This window comes from Sander lucioperca, chromosome 2, assembly GCF_008315115.2.
Source record: "Sander lucioperca isolate FBNREF2018 chromosome 2, SLUC_FBN_1.2, whole genome shotgun sequence".
Taxonomy (NCBI): domain Eukaryota; kingdom Metazoa; phylum Chordata; class Actinopteri; order Perciformes; family Percidae; genus Sander; species Sander lucioperca.
Genome location: NC_050174.1, coordinates 23,392,166 through 23,408,718, shown reverse-complemented (window position 1 = coordinate 23,408,718; position 16,553 = coordinate 23,392,166). Strand labels below are relative to the sequence as shown.

General features: G+C 42.6%; 1 protein-coding gene across 3 annotated transcripts in view; it reads left to right on the top strand.

The window, feature by feature from the left end:
- Positions 1-240: 240 nt before the first annotated feature.
- Positions 241-16,553, top strand: part of smg1 (SMG1 nonsense mediated mRNA decay associated PI3K related kinase) — a 61,020-nt gene continuing 44,707 nt past the window's right edge. The window contains exons 1-14 of one of the 3 annotated variants that reach the window (XM_031292523.2): positions 241-505; positions 2,706-2,854; positions 4,208-4,360; positions 5,231-5,367; positions 6,591-6,649; positions 8,081-8,291; positions 8,810-8,935; positions 9,024-9,096; positions 9,599-9,696; positions 10,266-10,439; positions 11,590-11,811; positions 12,340-12,441; positions 13,178-13,465; positions 15,336-15,466. In XM_031292523.2, the coding sequence (XP_031148383.2) occupies positions 429-505; positions 2,706-2,854; positions 4,208-4,360; positions 5,231-5,367; positions 6,591-6,649; positions 8,081-8,291; positions 8,810-8,935; positions 9,024-9,096; positions 9,599-9,696; positions 10,266-10,439; positions 11,590-11,811; positions 12,340-12,441; positions 13,178-13,465; positions 15,336-15,466 (2,000 nt within the window). In that variant the 5' untranslated portion in view covers positions 241-428. Of the gene's footprint in view, positions 506-633; positions 663-2,705; positions 2,855-4,207; positions 4,361-5,230; positions 5,368-6,590; positions 6,650-8,077; positions 8,292-8,809; positions 8,936-9,023; positions 9,097-9,598; positions 9,697-10,265; positions 10,440-11,589; positions 11,812-12,339; positions 12,442-13,177; positions 13,466-15,335; positions 15,467-16,553 lie in introns of those variants that run through there. The other 2 variants (XM_031292522.2, XM_031292524.2) reach the window with 2 other exon arrangements.

Here is a 16,553-nt window from a genome sequence, read left to right as displayed (position 1 = left end):
TAATAAACCGGAAACTGTCAAACAGATTGCAACATGTGTGATGAAGAAAGAAGGAAATGAATATCACATATTGATGAAAACTCCAATATTACATTAGGGAATCTGCTACGAAAGACGTAATGGAAAGTATGCAATTGTCTAATAAACTACGATACTTAGTTGTTTTTTTCCCGCTCTCAATCTACTGCTCCACACTCCAGTCCAGTAGGTGGCGGTAATGCACCCATAAACTGGTTTTCCAACCGCCATTAAAACACAAAAAGAAGAAGGAGAAACACTACCCCCCCCACTCCCCCACCCAAGCTAGCCTTAACGACGAGTTGCTAACCGATTTTTTTGAGACTTGACAAAAACATAATAGTGAAAAGTAACCCTGAGGAACGACACGGTTACCGCTGCCAGCGGGTCATGCAGCTTTCTAAAAGGTAATGAGCCGTAAAGCCTCGGGGTCTCGGCTCAGCGGCGCCCACAAACTGCAGCCACACTGGAATGACTGGCAGCCCAGGTGGGTGTTCTGCTCCGAAGGAAGCTGGTTAAAATAAACCGGGGTCTCTTTGGGCCTGTGCGGTGTTGCTGTATTAAGTTGTGGCCAGATATAATGGATGGATACTTAATGTCTCTTGACTATAACATTACATGCTTGTCTAAATGTCTTCCAAACCGTAAGTCAATCTTGCCATTGCTTGTCATGCAATATGCACTAACGTTAAGCGAAACCGCTGTTGACTGTTGCTAACGTTAGCTCATTTTGTTTAGATAGCATTGATTAGCTAGCTAAATGTTGCCTGCTGCTAACTAAATTAACGCTAATGGCTAATTGACACCTAGCGATACTATCCACATTAACGAAAACGAGAATGACGTCCCGTGAGTCGTAATGATATTACAAGTGAGTGATTAAGAATTAACCATAAGGCAATACCAATTCAAGTTTAGCTAGCTAGCTAGCTAGCTAGCATCGCCACGATACTGTTCGCGCTGGCTAACGATAGCGAGTTAGCCGGGGGAAGACGCAACTATACGTTATAAAAACTTCCGGATATATGTAGCTCTAAAACGTTTACATACAGTGTGACAGTGTCTGTCTTCTAACTTTTTGAGCTCGTCGACTCAGCAATTATTGAACCATTAGACTCCTGAGTTGACATCACGTGTTAACGTAGCTAACATTACATTTGTAACATCAGGTGTTACAGTTGAATAATTCCTTTTTAGTGGGGTAACGTCAACCAAGGCCCCAGTTTTTAAGCAGCTCTAAAGGCCACAGGTTCAATTTGTGACAATGTTGTTCGTCAAAATAAAATGAACTGCAAATTGCTTTGGTAACATGCACCACTAATTCACACATTGTTCATGAGTCTTACGTTCCTGCATCTTAACCAAATCTAGGGCTTGATATTGTGTTTACAGCTGCATTTTCTTAAGCACATTTTTGTGTAACCAAGCAAAAGTTGGGGCACGTTGCTATTTTTTTGCCCGAACCCTAGTGGGTTCATACCGTCCTAGGTATCAGATGGGTACCATTTGTAAACAATTTTGAACAAGGCCCTGAACATTACAGGGTCATAGTTTAACACACAACAGAGCCAGCAGTTAGCTGCACAAATATTAACAAATAGAAAATGTTGGGAACTTGTGATCTGTCGTGGATTTCCCCCTGTCTACAAACCAAAAACACTTGGTGACCTCTTTAGTAAGCAGCAATAACCTTTCCATCAGTTAGGCTGTTCACAAAGGATCAAATTAGTAGTAGTGGCATCAGTCCCATGATCCTACATGAAAACCAATTGAGTTGACTACTGCTGTCTGTCAGTCAGCCTGATGCTGCATTCACATAGCCTGCGTGGCCGTCAGACGGTGCTGCGAAAACACGGTCTTTCCATTCGTTTTGAACTGGGGTAGTGCGTTCACGCTGTGGCGGGGGTCGCCGCGGGGGGGCAGCAAAAGTTGAGACTGAGTCAACTTGGAGAAACGCAACCAGACGTCACGCTGCGGTGGCCAGGCATGTAACTGGCAATCAGACTTGTGTGGTCGGAAACATCGAGCTCTATAAACGATCTGACGGAAAACAGTAATTGTGAAATATATTAAGTCTGCTTGTGCTACATTGGGGGGGGTTAAAGAACACATCAGGACGTCACACACAAATGGGCCGTTTCAGTGACCCTCCCACATCGCTGCACCACCCTGCGGAAAAATCCCTTTTGGTGATGTGAACGCAGCCTGATGGGCAGGTTAGCCAGCCGCAGTGCACTCTGCTGCTGGTGACAGGCGGCAGAGACATTCACAGAAAACAGAGTCAGTATGGATTGGACACAATTAAAATTTAATTTAAATGGCAATCATACTTTATCAAGCCTAAGCTGTTAAGATTAAAGTAAGATTAAGACCTACTTTACTGATCCCACAAAGGGGAAATTACATTTTACTTACAGCTTTCAGGGGATTTGCCAAACTCGTCGTAGATATGTGATACGCCTGTTTCCCAACAATTGATTCGAAATTTAAATCATGAAGGATCAAAAATGAACATTTGAATCGTGAGATTCTCGAATATTTTCACCCCTTTCCGTTGCGGTGTAAAATCCTATTATAATCGATAAGATGACGACCTAAGGCCAAATCCAACGTTAAGCCATGCAGTTACTTCAGGTGTAGGATTTGTCCTTTTTTTTTTCTCATGTGTGTCTGTCCAATGTGTTCAGAGTTGACAGTGTGTCATCCAGCCAGGACGGAGTGAAGTCCACAGAGCTCGGTTCAGCAGCGTTGTACGACGTGTTGCCCTCCAGCTGCCCTGACCAGCCGGCGGCGCCCAGCGATGCCTACGCTGCTGCAGATGCACACCATGAAGAAGGTGAGGCCCCCCCAAGCTGAATTCTTACTGAACACTTTTGAGTTTTGTTATTATTAGTACAATGTATCTGCAGGTTTTGAGAAGTCATAAAAGGGAACTACGCACAAATTAGTTTGTTTGCACTGTAGACATAATAACAGATTCTAGTTGGTAAATGTTTATAAAGGGTGATTTCTTTCCCCCGACAAAACATCAGCTTTTTCTGCCCAAAATGAACTTGGATCCGTCTGCTTGGATTTGAAAGTGTGGCTCAGCAGAATTCTCTGGCCCCTCCCTAACCAGGACAAAACGGACAATACTCCGAGCTCATGATTTAGGTCCACCCAAAAAACGTTTTCCGGGATTTTTGCACGGCAATCACACATTTCCTGTTTTAAATGATTGTAAACGGGAACAAAACAAGCACAAACAAGGATGATCTGGAACTTAAATTTAGTAAGATAGCTCTTCTTTGGCTATATCAAAAGCAGTGTTACATTTTGTTAGTTTTTACTGCTTCGGTCTGGCACTGAAAAGCTGCAGGGAGGGGGCTGCTCTGCAAGTCCCACATATGGAGACATTGTGCATTTTTAAAGGCGTACTATGTAACTTTCCCCTCTTTGTTCCCCCTACAGGTCGTCTCATTGGAACTACAGCTCGCGTGGCTGTAGTTCCAATGAGACAACCTGTAGGGGGACTGAAGAGGGAAAAGTTACATAGTACGCCTTTAACGTTTCAATTCGGTGCGTCGATGCTTCTACAGATAGTGATGTGAAGACCGGTTGTTTTAAGTAACCCGGTTTGTGTCGACCCGCCGCTAGGGAACCGACTCATGAGCAACTTTTGGTTGACCTACACCAGGTAAATGGCACCGCAGCATTTTTTGTTGATGAAACAGTCGATAGTTCTCTTGTGTGAAGGTTATGATGCCGCTTGAGGAGGAGTACCGGGCACGCTTTCACACAGACGTGCCTTATTTAAAAAATAAAAAAACACTACACGCATACACACAGAGACACACCTGCTAGATGTCAGGCACACCGGTTCAATTCAGTTTATTTAAGATGGGACGGTGCAAATTAGCCAAAAGGCTAATTCTTTTTGATCTGTAGTCCCCTTGCCTCGGTGTTAAAAAAGGCTTTTAAAATATAAAGAAACAAAGGAGAGCGACAACACAAGCAAAAGCAGAACTTGGCACAAAACCAGACACCACAGAAGCAAAAAGATTAGCAACAAAACAAAGCAGAATAGATTACAAGATAAAACAACAGAGCATAGAGTACACAAGACACAATAACTGCGAACAGTGACATTTTTTTATATGTGAGTAATGTAAGAAATTGGGTTTAATTTGACATGGTCTGTGTCCCTTAGATGGATATGAAGCTGCTCACGGTGTCTGTGATACTACATTTGGTTGGAAGTCGGTGGGGCAAGAGTTGAGGCCCAATGACGTGACAACGGATTTGACTCCTTTTCAGCATGGAAACCGTGCTTTAGCTTCAAAGGACATGAGGAAATCGCAGGGTAAGTTCTTTGTATTCCAATATATGATTTAGTGACGACAGCAATTGCGGCAGATAGCATAACATATGTTCGTAGGATTTAGTTGGAAAAGACTAATCTACTCTGACGTATCCAGGCTGTCCTAACTGAAAGACTGAAAGCAGTAATTTGTGGCCATTTTAACCATTTTGGGCTGCAGCTCTCTATCAAGGTCACAAGCGAGTGTGACAGTCTGACATAATGGACTGTAAACGCAAGCTGACACCTGGGGATGACATTGCAAATGCAAGAAGTCCACGTCATGAAGGGAGTTTTTATTTTTTATTTTGTTTTATTTAAATGCTGGGATATCTCCCGGGCAGCAAACACGCCGTTGTTGACAGTTGAAGATAACAAAAATCCAATCTGTCCTTCATAGTCAAACTAGTATCTACTCATGAGAAATGAGCAACCTCAACTGTAGTTCATTTGTGGTTGATTTTTAGTTCATTCATTCATTTAGTTCATGACCAAATACCTCTATCGATACAGCAACAGTATTGTAGTGTTGACTATTGGTGCTTTCACAAAATATTTACACAATGAGATTTTTGATAAATAATCATCAGTAATGTGGATATAATGACTAAGTGGGTAAAGGCAAATAATAGAACAGTTACAATCTGGTAAGTTCAGAAAATGACATCACTTTATTGTAATGCAGCCTTTAAAACCAGTTAAAGACAACACTTATGCCATATTACGATATTCAAAATCTAAGACGATATCTAGTCTCATATCACGCTATCGATATAATATCAATATATTGCCCAGCCCTAGTGATGGTGTAGAGAATTCGTGGAGTGAGAGTGTCGGTGTGTTGTTGGCTGACGTGCGGTGTTGTCGTTACAGACAGAGGGATGGCTCACTCGGAGGAGTCTCGGCTGGCCAACCTCCTGCGCCGAGTCTCCCGAGAGGACGACCGCGACCGCAGGCTGGCCACCCTCAAACAGCTGAAGGAATTCATCAGCCACGGCGAGAGCAAAGTGGTCAGTCAAGATTGTGTAGAGATTATCTTCCTGTTTTACCGCAAAACCCACTTCATTATAGAAATAAGACCTAGTGAATACTTTTAATATTGCTGTCCTCTCTACTCATAGGCATTTTAAATTGTTCAGGGGTGTCGGTCAACAGTGACTGACCAGCTGTCTCTGACTCTATTAAACTAGCTTGTCAGGGGAAAAAAAGGAATTACAAAACGCCAGCCAATGGTTATACATTTCCCCCAAGCCACTCTGATCTAACATACAATAATAGCTAAGAGGAAAAGCCCAAGCGTTGCCTCAGATGTAGATTAGGGGTGAAACCATAATCGATCTGGATCTAATATATCAACTCAATCCTCATATCCAATATTATTGATACGAAGTCAAAAGTATGGATACATATTGTCATCTTTAACATGTGCCTTTTTATTTGGAAATTCCCACTTTATATTTATTCCTTTTTTATTAAAAAGAGTAGTTAGTTTGTAGTCTGGAAGAGCTTAGTAATGAAATTGTCAAATCATATTTCAGTTGCTTTTTGTAAATGTATATCTATAGAGAAACTAATTGTGTTAAATAGGCTTATGTATCAAATCTTATGGATTGCAGGCCCCTGAATTAAATCGCATGGAACTCGTATCATGGCAGACTTTGTGATATCAGTAAAAATTGTATCGTTGTCCTAAGAATCGATATATTGTATTGTGATATAACGTGTGATTTACACCCCTAATGTAGATCCCTATGAACTGAGCCATTATGGCTGATCCAGGCAGCTGCTTTCTGCGTTAACCTTCAATAGGACTCTGAGATGAGCGTTTGACATTATTCATGTAAAAATCATATTTCTTTGTAAAGCTTTAGGAGGCTTGCGAAGCTTGCCCCCAATACACATCGTTTTCCTCGTTTCCCTAAATCTCTACAATGGATGGGGTGTGATCAAAGGTAGCATAGTCACAAGAGCCATATTTATGGGAAATGCACCAGCAGGAAATGTACCCAGATTGTCTTTGAAGGATCATTGTCCTGCTGCACTGTCCTAAAAGTTGGGAGACGGTGTATAAAAATGTCTGAGCGCTGCAATTTTCACTCAATGCGGATATGAAAACTTTTAGATCTTAAACAGCATAGAGTCAACGTCGTAGTCGCTGTTTCAAATGAAATGTGTTGACATAGAATCAAAGTACTGATACTAACACTGTTAGTTTGGGTTTTCTCTCACACAGACCCTGGTCAAACAGTTGGACACTATCCTCAGCACCTTGAATGACATCTTGAATGAGAGGTGAGAGGAAGCTGCATGCTCTAGGTTTATTGGGCTTAGGCCTTGTGCTACACTCTGGACATACTAGAAAAAGGTGTTGTCGTGTCAGAATAGATGTAACATGTGTCCAAGGCAGTAGAAATGAAACTTGCAAAACAATATTTAAATTAATAAAAAAAAAAAAAAAAAAAAACTTAAGAATTTTAAACGCCTGCCTTTTTTCCTACGGCTAGATATGAAAGGGGAAAGAGAGGGGGGAAGACATGCAGGAAAATCGTCCAGGTCGGACTCGAACCCTGGACCTTCTGCGTCGAGGCATACTAGGGGTGTAAGAAAAAATTGATACACTTGAGTATCGCGATATTTTATTTTGCAATACTGTATCGATTTTCAAAAACGCAATATCGGTTTACTTGGCAGTTTGCACATCATGTCTTTTTTTGTAAATATTAGTTTTTCTAAAATTATACTATAAAAAAATTCCAATATATCTCCTTACGCACAGTATAGAAATATATTGCAATATATTGAATTGTGACCCATGTATTCTGATATGTATCGTATCGCCAGATTCTTGCCCTAAGGCATACACCTCTATATATGTGCGCCTGCTCTACCAACTGAGCCAACCCGGCCACAGTGAGTAAGCAAGTTTGACGTGTTGCCAGAAACATATCGATCACTAATGAGCAATGTCGGCACACTACTTTCGTCTTATCCGCTTGTTTTTGTCCGTTGTTGTATTTCACCGGGAAACCGAAATGTTTCCAAACAGGAGACTTTAATGACAACGGAGGGTCTTCAAGCTCTGGCTTCTCTGCGTTGGCCGTGACGCTAGCTAGAGAGAGGCTTGGCTAGGATAAGCGTGCTGTGTGCAAAGTGTGTGTGTAAAGCGCTCAAAGTGCAGGGCGGCGACTAAACAAACTTCTGGTCCGCCACTAAATGTTTGTGTGGGAACTCTGAATTGAAGTATGTTCCACGCGCAAAACAAGTCTAATAATTTCTGTTAATTGTGATTGCATTCGGTGTACATTATCGCCATTCCGAAAGTCCTCTACCGAAACGGTCCGGTACAAATACATGTACCGTTACACCCCTAGTGTGTAGTACTTAAATTTCGTATGATTTTTTTTTTTTACAGAATTAGTTTTAGAATAACCATCCCATTCTAATCACTATTTATCAACAACCTAATAATTGACCACATGGATCTAGGTTTTCCAGTGAGTGAAACGGCTAAATGCTCTGTTGTAACGGTGATGCATCTTTCCTAGACATGACAAATTGGCTCAGTTAGTGCATCCCTGACTATATGCCCATCTGTCTCAGAGGCACGACATGAGTTTGATGCAACCCCTGCTATTGCAACCATGATTACTCTCTGCTAGTCCCACATGCCACGCGGCCTCTAACGTGTAGTTTCCTTCCCGGTGTTGTTGACGTGTGCAGCAGTAAGCTGCTGTGGGAGTTGCGTCAGGACGCGGCAGCCTGTCTGGGTCTCCTGTGCACCGTGCTCAGCTACGAGGCTGAGCGCATCTTCAAGTGGCTCTTTCTGAAGTTCACTTCGGGCGGTCGTGACGAGGTGAAGCTGTTGTACCTGGTTGCAGCACAGCGCGCTTTGGAGGCTGCTGGAGAGAGGAAGGCCTTCTCTCACGTCATGCAGGTAACCGCACACTGTACGGCTCTGGGCCGGGCTTTGTTCCTAAAACATTCTGTGGCCAGCAGGTTCACAACAATGGAGTGTGTACAGGGTTTCCCCCAGAAAAGTTGTTTAGCCCGGTGGCAAGTGTCTTATTTTTTTTCCGACGAGGGCCCGGCTAGGTCCTGTCCCAAACTGATAGCAGCGTTAATGTGGAGCCCAATAGTTTCAGTGATACCAAATAATGGACAGAATTGTGAAATTAAGAATAAAAAAAAAGCTATAAGACAGACACCATAGGGCCATACATTAAGTCAGTGCTAAAAGCTAACTGCAGATTGAAAAATATGACAAAAGTTTCCAACTGAGCCACCCCACTGTAACTGTAGTTTTAAGAAAATGTCTCAAAAATAAATTTGAATCCCCCGACCCCCCACCCCCCCGTGGGTCACCGGGCTTGCAATACACTGGGGGAAACCCTGGTGTATATCAAGCTAGTACAGTGGAAAGTGTACAGTATATCGGCTTTTGTGTGTTTTTAGCTGGTGATGAGCAACCTGCAGTCCATCCTGGAGAACGTGGACACACCAGAGTTGCTCTGTCACAGTGTAAAGTGTATTCTGCAGGTGGCTCGCTGCTACCCGCATGTCTTCAGCACCAACTTCAGGGTAAGCGTTTCAGCGGTGGCTGGTATTGTTGCATGTGTTTGAGAACAACAACACAGGATCAACTAAGGTGTTTGCTGTTTGGCCGCAGGACACAGTGGACATCTTGGTGGGATGGCACATTGACCACACGCAGAAGCACTCGCTCACTCAGCAAGTCTCAGGTCAGTTGGATTTCGTAACTTTTTGACAATGTCTGCTGGTAATAAAGTTGGTTGAAATTTGTGTTTACCACATACATCTTCCCTGCGGTTGTCTATTTCTGTCTGCCTGCCTGTGGCTTGATTGAATTAATTCTACAGTTGCATTTAACGGCCTGTCTACACAGGTGTTTCAGCCATGTTTTATTAGGGGTCTCATCTGACTGGCTCAGATACGCTTTAATATTAATAAATATATATAAATAAATAAATATAACTGTGACCTGAATCATGTTTTATTTGTTTGTTTTGCATCAAGTCTATTTTTTTCCTCCTTTTTACGCACACAACCAGTAATTGTGTGTTGGGTCAAAACGTGCTGCCAAAACGTGGGTGACCAACACAACCGTACTATACCTACCCTGCTGCTGCAGATAAACGCTGCCTGTGTAGACGAGGTGTAAAAGCTTAACGGCAGTCCGGTGCGTTTTTAATCTGCTACTCTGTTATCCCTGTCTGTGTTCAGGCTGGCTACAGAGCCTGGAGCAGTTCTGGGTGGCAGACCTGACCTTCTCCACCACCCTGCTGGGACAGTTCTTGGAGGATATGGAGGCATATGCAGAGGTGAAGTGTTAGTCCAGAGTCTTAAAGCATCCCACCTTACTGTAAAGCAACACTAGAGCACTTTTTCCGCTTCGGTCCCCCTTGAGGGTTGGAAGCGGAATTGTCCGTTACATTATGCAAGTTTGCCAAATCGGGTAGCGGATCTGTAGGTCGAATGAACTGGACAATATAATGGCCCATTCCACTTCCAACCTGTAGGGGGACCAAGCGGGAGAAGTTACCTAGTGTTGCTTTAAGTTTCTCTACAGCCATGCTCTAATGCTAGTTAGGCTCATCAAGTATCATAAAGCAGTGTTTGCAGGTGTACAGAAATGTATATTATGTTACACGCTAGGACAACAAAATGTATACATTTTTTGACAAATTTATGAATTATTATCAATGTTTTCTATGCTATTTGGATTGAGAAGAAGCAAGTAATGTTTTTGTTATTGCCACTGTAAATACTTGGAAGATCTTCAAGAAAGCTTGTTCAAACTATATTCTGATGACACGCAGCAGTTAATGCTGCCACATAGAGCTGATGCGGGATTTTGTCAAAGACTTGACTGAGTCTGTGCTCTGTTTAGGATCTGAACCACGTGGTGTCCGGCGATGTGTTGGATGAAGACATCCCCCCGCCCTCAGTGTCACTGCCCAAGCTGGCAGCTCTGCTGAGGGTGTTCAGTACAGTGGTCCGCAGCATCGGAGAGCGATTCAGCCCCTTCAGAGGACCACCCATCACGGAGGTCTATGTCACCGATGTAAGCGCCACACCTAGGGCAACCTGGCTGAGGGCTGAGCAGTGTTACTTTCATAAAAGATACACTGAATACTAAATCCAGTCAACTCTTTGGGGGAAAAGAAAAAAGCAGTATGAACATGTGTCATTGTAGATACGTGGTAGGAAGACATGGTTGTCAACAAAGACATTTTTTTCCATCTTGATACAATATCTATCTATAGCTTACTACTACTTAAAACTCACATGCATTTAAACTGGAAGAGAGATCCCTTCCTAGTGTGACTACGATTTAAGATGCATCATTTTTTTTTCCTTGTTAAATGCAATTTGAAATTCAGCTGAAGAGACTTCAGCAGTCTGATTTTAGACTAATAAGGGGATCTTAGAAGTAACGGCCTCGTTAGTGTCTAATTCCTTCTTTGTGTTACAATGCCTCTACTACAGCTCAGCAAGACAACCGTTCCAGGACTCTCAAAGAGGCGTTTTCATACTCAAAAGACTGTGGAAGATAAGCATAGACGTTGCATTTTAAGACCAATATAATATTGGCTGATTAGTGAGAAAATAATTATTGTTCCCATAATTGAAATGTAGCGGATAATCAGAGTTGATAATGCGGAGCATGGCCGTGGACTTAGGGACGCCACTCGAAACTTAAACGGTCAAGGCACTTTCAACATTTGTGTTGTATTAGAAAAATAAACTTAAAATAAATATATTTTCCTCCTTTAGCATTTTTGCATTTGTAAGATTAATATGGGATATCGGTATTTGCCACAAAATACAGGTCATTATTAATTATCGTTATTGGCTCATATTGGTGCATCTCCACTCACAAGCAATGGCTTTTCTATTGGTTAACAGACCTACTGTATAGTAGATATAATAAGGCGCATGGACATGTCTTCCAAAACCTACTGATTCTCACTTTTTTAAGTTTCAATGCATTTATTTCAAACATTTGCTGCAGCAATATTATCAAATGTGATAACAATTACATGAGAGGCACACTTTAGGTCCAGGGGAAGTTAAAATGTGCGTTACGGTTACCTAGATGTTGGAAATATGTCCTAATAAAGTTCAGTACATTCCACTCAGTGACTGTAAATGCCATAGCAGAGCTTTCATGGTTTCCGAATAATGTTTTCCTATGCTCCGTGTTTCCTCAGATTCTGAACCGGGTTCTGGCCTGTGTGACCACGGCGAAGCAGGTTCAGTTCTCCGAGCCAGTTCTCACAGCAGGGAATGAGTGTGTGGGTGTGTTGCTAGCCAGTGTGGAGCCCTGTGGTCAGCTGATGGAGGGTGTCCTGACCTATGGCCTGGACCAGCTGGACTGCTGCCGGGCTTGTGGCCCGGACTACAATCTGGCAGTGCTCAGCCTTGTCACTCTGGTACCTCTACTTTTTAGAGTTTGATCACACCTGCAGTTTGTTTCACTTTAATCTAAACCACAGTGTTCATCTTTGTCATCTGGCAGTGGAGCAGCCAAAACTAATCCGGTTACACTTTGTTGCACACTTTAAGCAAGATAGACCCAGTGTAATGAACCAAATACAGGAGTTTTCAGTGGAGTTTGCCCCGTCTTTATTTTGTTATGTGTAGAATTACGCACCTATGAAACTTTGTTCTGGGGCTGTTTACTTTTGTAGTTTGAATGATATTACCAAACTGTAGCACAGTTTTGTTTGATGAGAAGTGAGCCTGTAACTTCAGACACGATGGCCTTCTAATTATTTCTAAGAGGATTTCACTGTCGAGCAGAACTCATCCCTTCCTCAGTATTCTGCAAAGCCATACAGTTTTCAGATACGGGCTTTCAGGACAGAGAAGACCAGTAGAGCTTTACTCCTACTGCTCTTTTTTTTTTTTTTTTCTGTAACTTTTTCTTATAGGCATTTTGACTCTGCGTTTGTTTTCAGATTGTGGACCAGATCAACACGAAGCTGCCTGCATCCTTTGTTGAGAAATTGTTGGCACCCGACTCCCAGCTGCTGAAGCTGCGCTTCCATCGAGAGAAAGAGGTGTGTGTGTGTGTGTGTGTGTGTGTGTGTGTGTGTGTCCAAAAAAAAACAACTGTGAGAATATAACAAGGTGAGCTAGGTTTATTTGCTAACATGTAAGGCTTGGTGCATGTTTTCTTCATAGCAAATACACTATGTGGCCAAAAGGAAGTGGGTACCCAAACATTACAGCCATATGGTGAAGACAGTTGGAAAATCCATGAGCATTAATCTACTTCTGTAACAACCTCCGCTCTTCTGGAGCGGCTGCAGGGATTTGCACCCATTCAGCCACAAGAACATTAGTGAGGGCAGCCGCTGCGGTTGGTCGATAGGTCTGGCTCGCAGTCTTTGCTCCAGTTCATCCCAAAGGTGTTAGATGGCGTTGAGGTCAGGTTCTTCCCCGAACTGGGAAAACCATGTGTTAATGGAGCTGGCTTTGTGCACAGGGACATTGTCAATTTGGAACAAACACAATCTGCTCCCACAAAGATGGAAGCACTCTGTTGTCTAAAATATTGTTGTATACTGTAGCCTAAGAGTTCTGTGCATTGTTACTAAGGAGCCCTAACCTGGAAAAATAGGCCCAGCCCAAAAGTACAAAGAGAACGATACGAAACTTAAAACGGGTTTGGTCAGGGTGAGGGCTGCTATTTGTTTTTATTGTTGAGGTTAAGTTAAATGAAAAAACAAAGTTATGGTCTCAAACGTTTGCTAAACGTGTGTGTTGTGTTGTGTGTGTGTGTTCTCTCCATAGGTGATGTCAGCTGTTCATGGTGTTTACCAGGCGCTGCTAAGCCTGAAAAACATTCCAACACTGGAGGCAGCTTATAAAATGGTATTGGGTGAGATGGCATGTGCCCTGTCCAGCCTGACGGTGACCCTGGAACCCAGTGGTGCCCCTGCTCCCAGCGGCCCGTGCCCCAACATCCAGCACCCTGCTTTTGCCTCCCTCACCCTCCCCCCGGAAAAGGCCCAGTTCACCCTTATCTTCGACCTCAGCACCCTCACCACCATCGGCAACACCAAGAACTCTCTCATCGGGGTGAGCCACTGTGCTTTACTATACTGATTACTAAATGGCACTTCTGAGTAATAAGCCGGTTTCATGGCACAGGTAGTACCGGTAAAATTATTTGTTTTAGGTCGAGGGAATTTAATTAAAAAGTCATCAAGCTCTGTGGTTGTACCAGCTACTCACAGGCCACAGCATTTCTAAATGCCTTGGTTGCCTCTCAAGACACGGACGCAGGCATTAGTTACCTGTTACAAGTGAGCTTGGCTAGCTTTCCACCGTCTCTTCACTCGTTCCCTGTAGTGTCATTCACTGAGTAAACAAAATACAAGTGTTCAATATATCATACAGAGATCATACGTTATCCGTCAGTCTCAAAAAGTTAGTCTGTGCATTCATCTGTAGCACACTGTTCTAAAGCCAGATCTCCATATCTGTACTATTTCGGCGTCTGTCCTCAAGCCGGCTTATATTTAGGGGTGCAAGATATATTGACTCAGTACCGTTATCGCAATATCACGTTGCGCAATATTATATCTAGGGGTGCAAGATATATCGACTCAGTACCGTTATCGCAATATCACGTTGTGCAATATTATATCTAGGGGTGCAAGATATATCGACTCAGTACCGTTATCGCAATATATCAAAAGTGTCGCAATAAGTATGCAATATTTTGTTTATTTTGTGGAGCGCTGCGTCCCGTTGGTTGGCTGTGTGGCTTAGTTGTGTTTGATTTAGAGCTTGCTTGAAACGCTGTAATGATCATGTTTCATTGGCCAGTTACCGTGCCACTTGCACATGTTAGTGCACGTCAGCACACGGGTCCACTATGTGACAAACCCTATGGAGCATACCACGTGTGTGCATATTTCAACAGTGTAAGTGAAGAAATGGAGAAAACGGAACGAATCAGAAGGGAAAGAAAAGTTGTGTCCTGTTCTCTTGATATATTTTATACTGTCCAACCAGTAAAACGTGTCCTGTTCTGTAGACATGGTCCTTATTTATTTATTTGTGTTGGACCAGTCCAATATGACCGTCAGTTGAAATAAACCTTGTGTTTATTATATTATTATTATTATTATTATTATTATTGATACGTTTTCCCGTAACTTTTGTAATTTTACATATGTTTAAAAATATCTAAATTAATTTTGATATCGCAATATTCATAATCGATATCGCAATATCACATTTTGTCAATATCGTGCAATCCTACTTATATTATCTCAGTCCCGCCCTCATGAGTCTGGCAACCAATCAAAAATGACAACCTGTGACCGTGACAATGGTCGTATCAGGAGATGTGCGTAGGTTGCAGGTCTACCGAAGGCGCGTTGGACCTGATCACATGAGACACCTTTCACTGAGACTCTAGTCTGCAGCGCAGTTTACATCCTTGACTGAAACTCCAGAATCACACTGAATTATTGCAAATAATGACCAGATGAAAGTTAAATTCCGTTTGACCTTTCTCGCTCAGTCCATACGTATGCTTCACTCTCAGTGAGTCAGTCTGAGTGAGTGGGGTCTAATCTTTAAATGGTTCTGCAATTCACATTGTTGTTGTTTTCCTGTGGAAAGCTTGACAAATTGAAGGATAACTAGAGAAATTTGAAGCTTGCCATTGATATTGATTGCAACCACAACTCCTAACGAGTCGTTTGTCTGTCTCCCATAATACCAAATGTTAACCAGTGTTGATTAGGGTTATCCCTACTGACTGGGAGAACACTGCTAGATGGATTAAATAAGGGGGTAAACTTAACACAAAGGCGCATTGTCATATCCTTGTCCTGGTGGAGAGCTTTAATTGTGAAGCAGCGTCAGGAGAAGATGAACTGCTGTTTTATGAGGCCATGCATGTTCATGTTGAAGTGTGTTTCCCTCTGTTCAGATGTGGGCGTTGTCTCCTACGGTCTTCACTCTGCTCAGTCACAATCTGATGCTGGTCCACTCTGAGTTAGCCGTCTACTACCCCGCCATACAGTACGCTGTGCTCTACACCCTGTATTCCCACTGCACCAGGTAACGCAACAACCTGCTGTCCACCACAGCATTCAGACTTTTACACACCTATTAGACAATGTGACCTCAATTGTTTAATTTAGCCATTTGCACTTTCAAGTAAACTCTTATTTTGGCTTAAATTGTCAACAGAAATAACCATTATAGGCCTAGCCTACATACAGTTTCAAATTGTAAACAAAGACCACCATAGTAATACATTGCAAAATGCAAACCGAGATATATATATATTTTAGGCCTAGCCCATCTATGGTGTTTCATTGTAATATCATAGCTGTCCGTCTTCACAGACATGTCTTTCATTTTTTGCAATATGGAAGCACCTTGGATTTTTCAAGTTTAAATACAGAGTGAACAGGAAAAACAACCAACTGCGAACACGGCAGGTGCGATTATGAGTTCTACGTGCCCGCTAAAGTACAGAACCTGCACCTCATGGGAGCACACAGGTGAAATATTTCTGCAGGGACATTGCTATTTCAGAGAGAGAGAGAGAGAGAGAGAGAGAGAGAGAGAGAGAGAGAGAGAGAGAGAGAGAGAGAGAGAGAGAGAGAGAGAGAGAGAGAGAGAGAGAGAGAGAGAGAGAAAGAGAGAAAGAGAGATAGAGAGAGTGAGAGAGAGAGAGAGAGAGAGAGAGAGAGAGAGAGAGAGAGAGAGAGAGAGAGAGAGAGAGAGAGAGATGCTGCAACAACAACAAATGTACTGTCTCAACATCTGCCATATTGAAAGAGTAATGAAACTGTTACAGTGCTGACCTTCTAAGATTGCCATTGTGACTTTTATGTGCAAGTGTCCAGGGTGCTTATTCAGACTAATGTATACTAACGTATGACGACTAAACTGAACTGTGTGTGTGAAATCAGTGCAGCGTTTAAATGAATCGATTGGATGCTGTTTAGTGAATTCCGTGTAGCATGTCAGTGAGGCAGGGCTGTCATCTGTCCAGACTCTTTACCATAACGACTTAATTGATGAGGAGCTGTGTAATCTGTAATATGTTGTCCAACTTGTTTGAGGGCAGTGAGGCTATTGTGGTGGCTTCCAAAATATGTCCCTTTTTTATATGTATTCCCTAAAGAAGTTATCA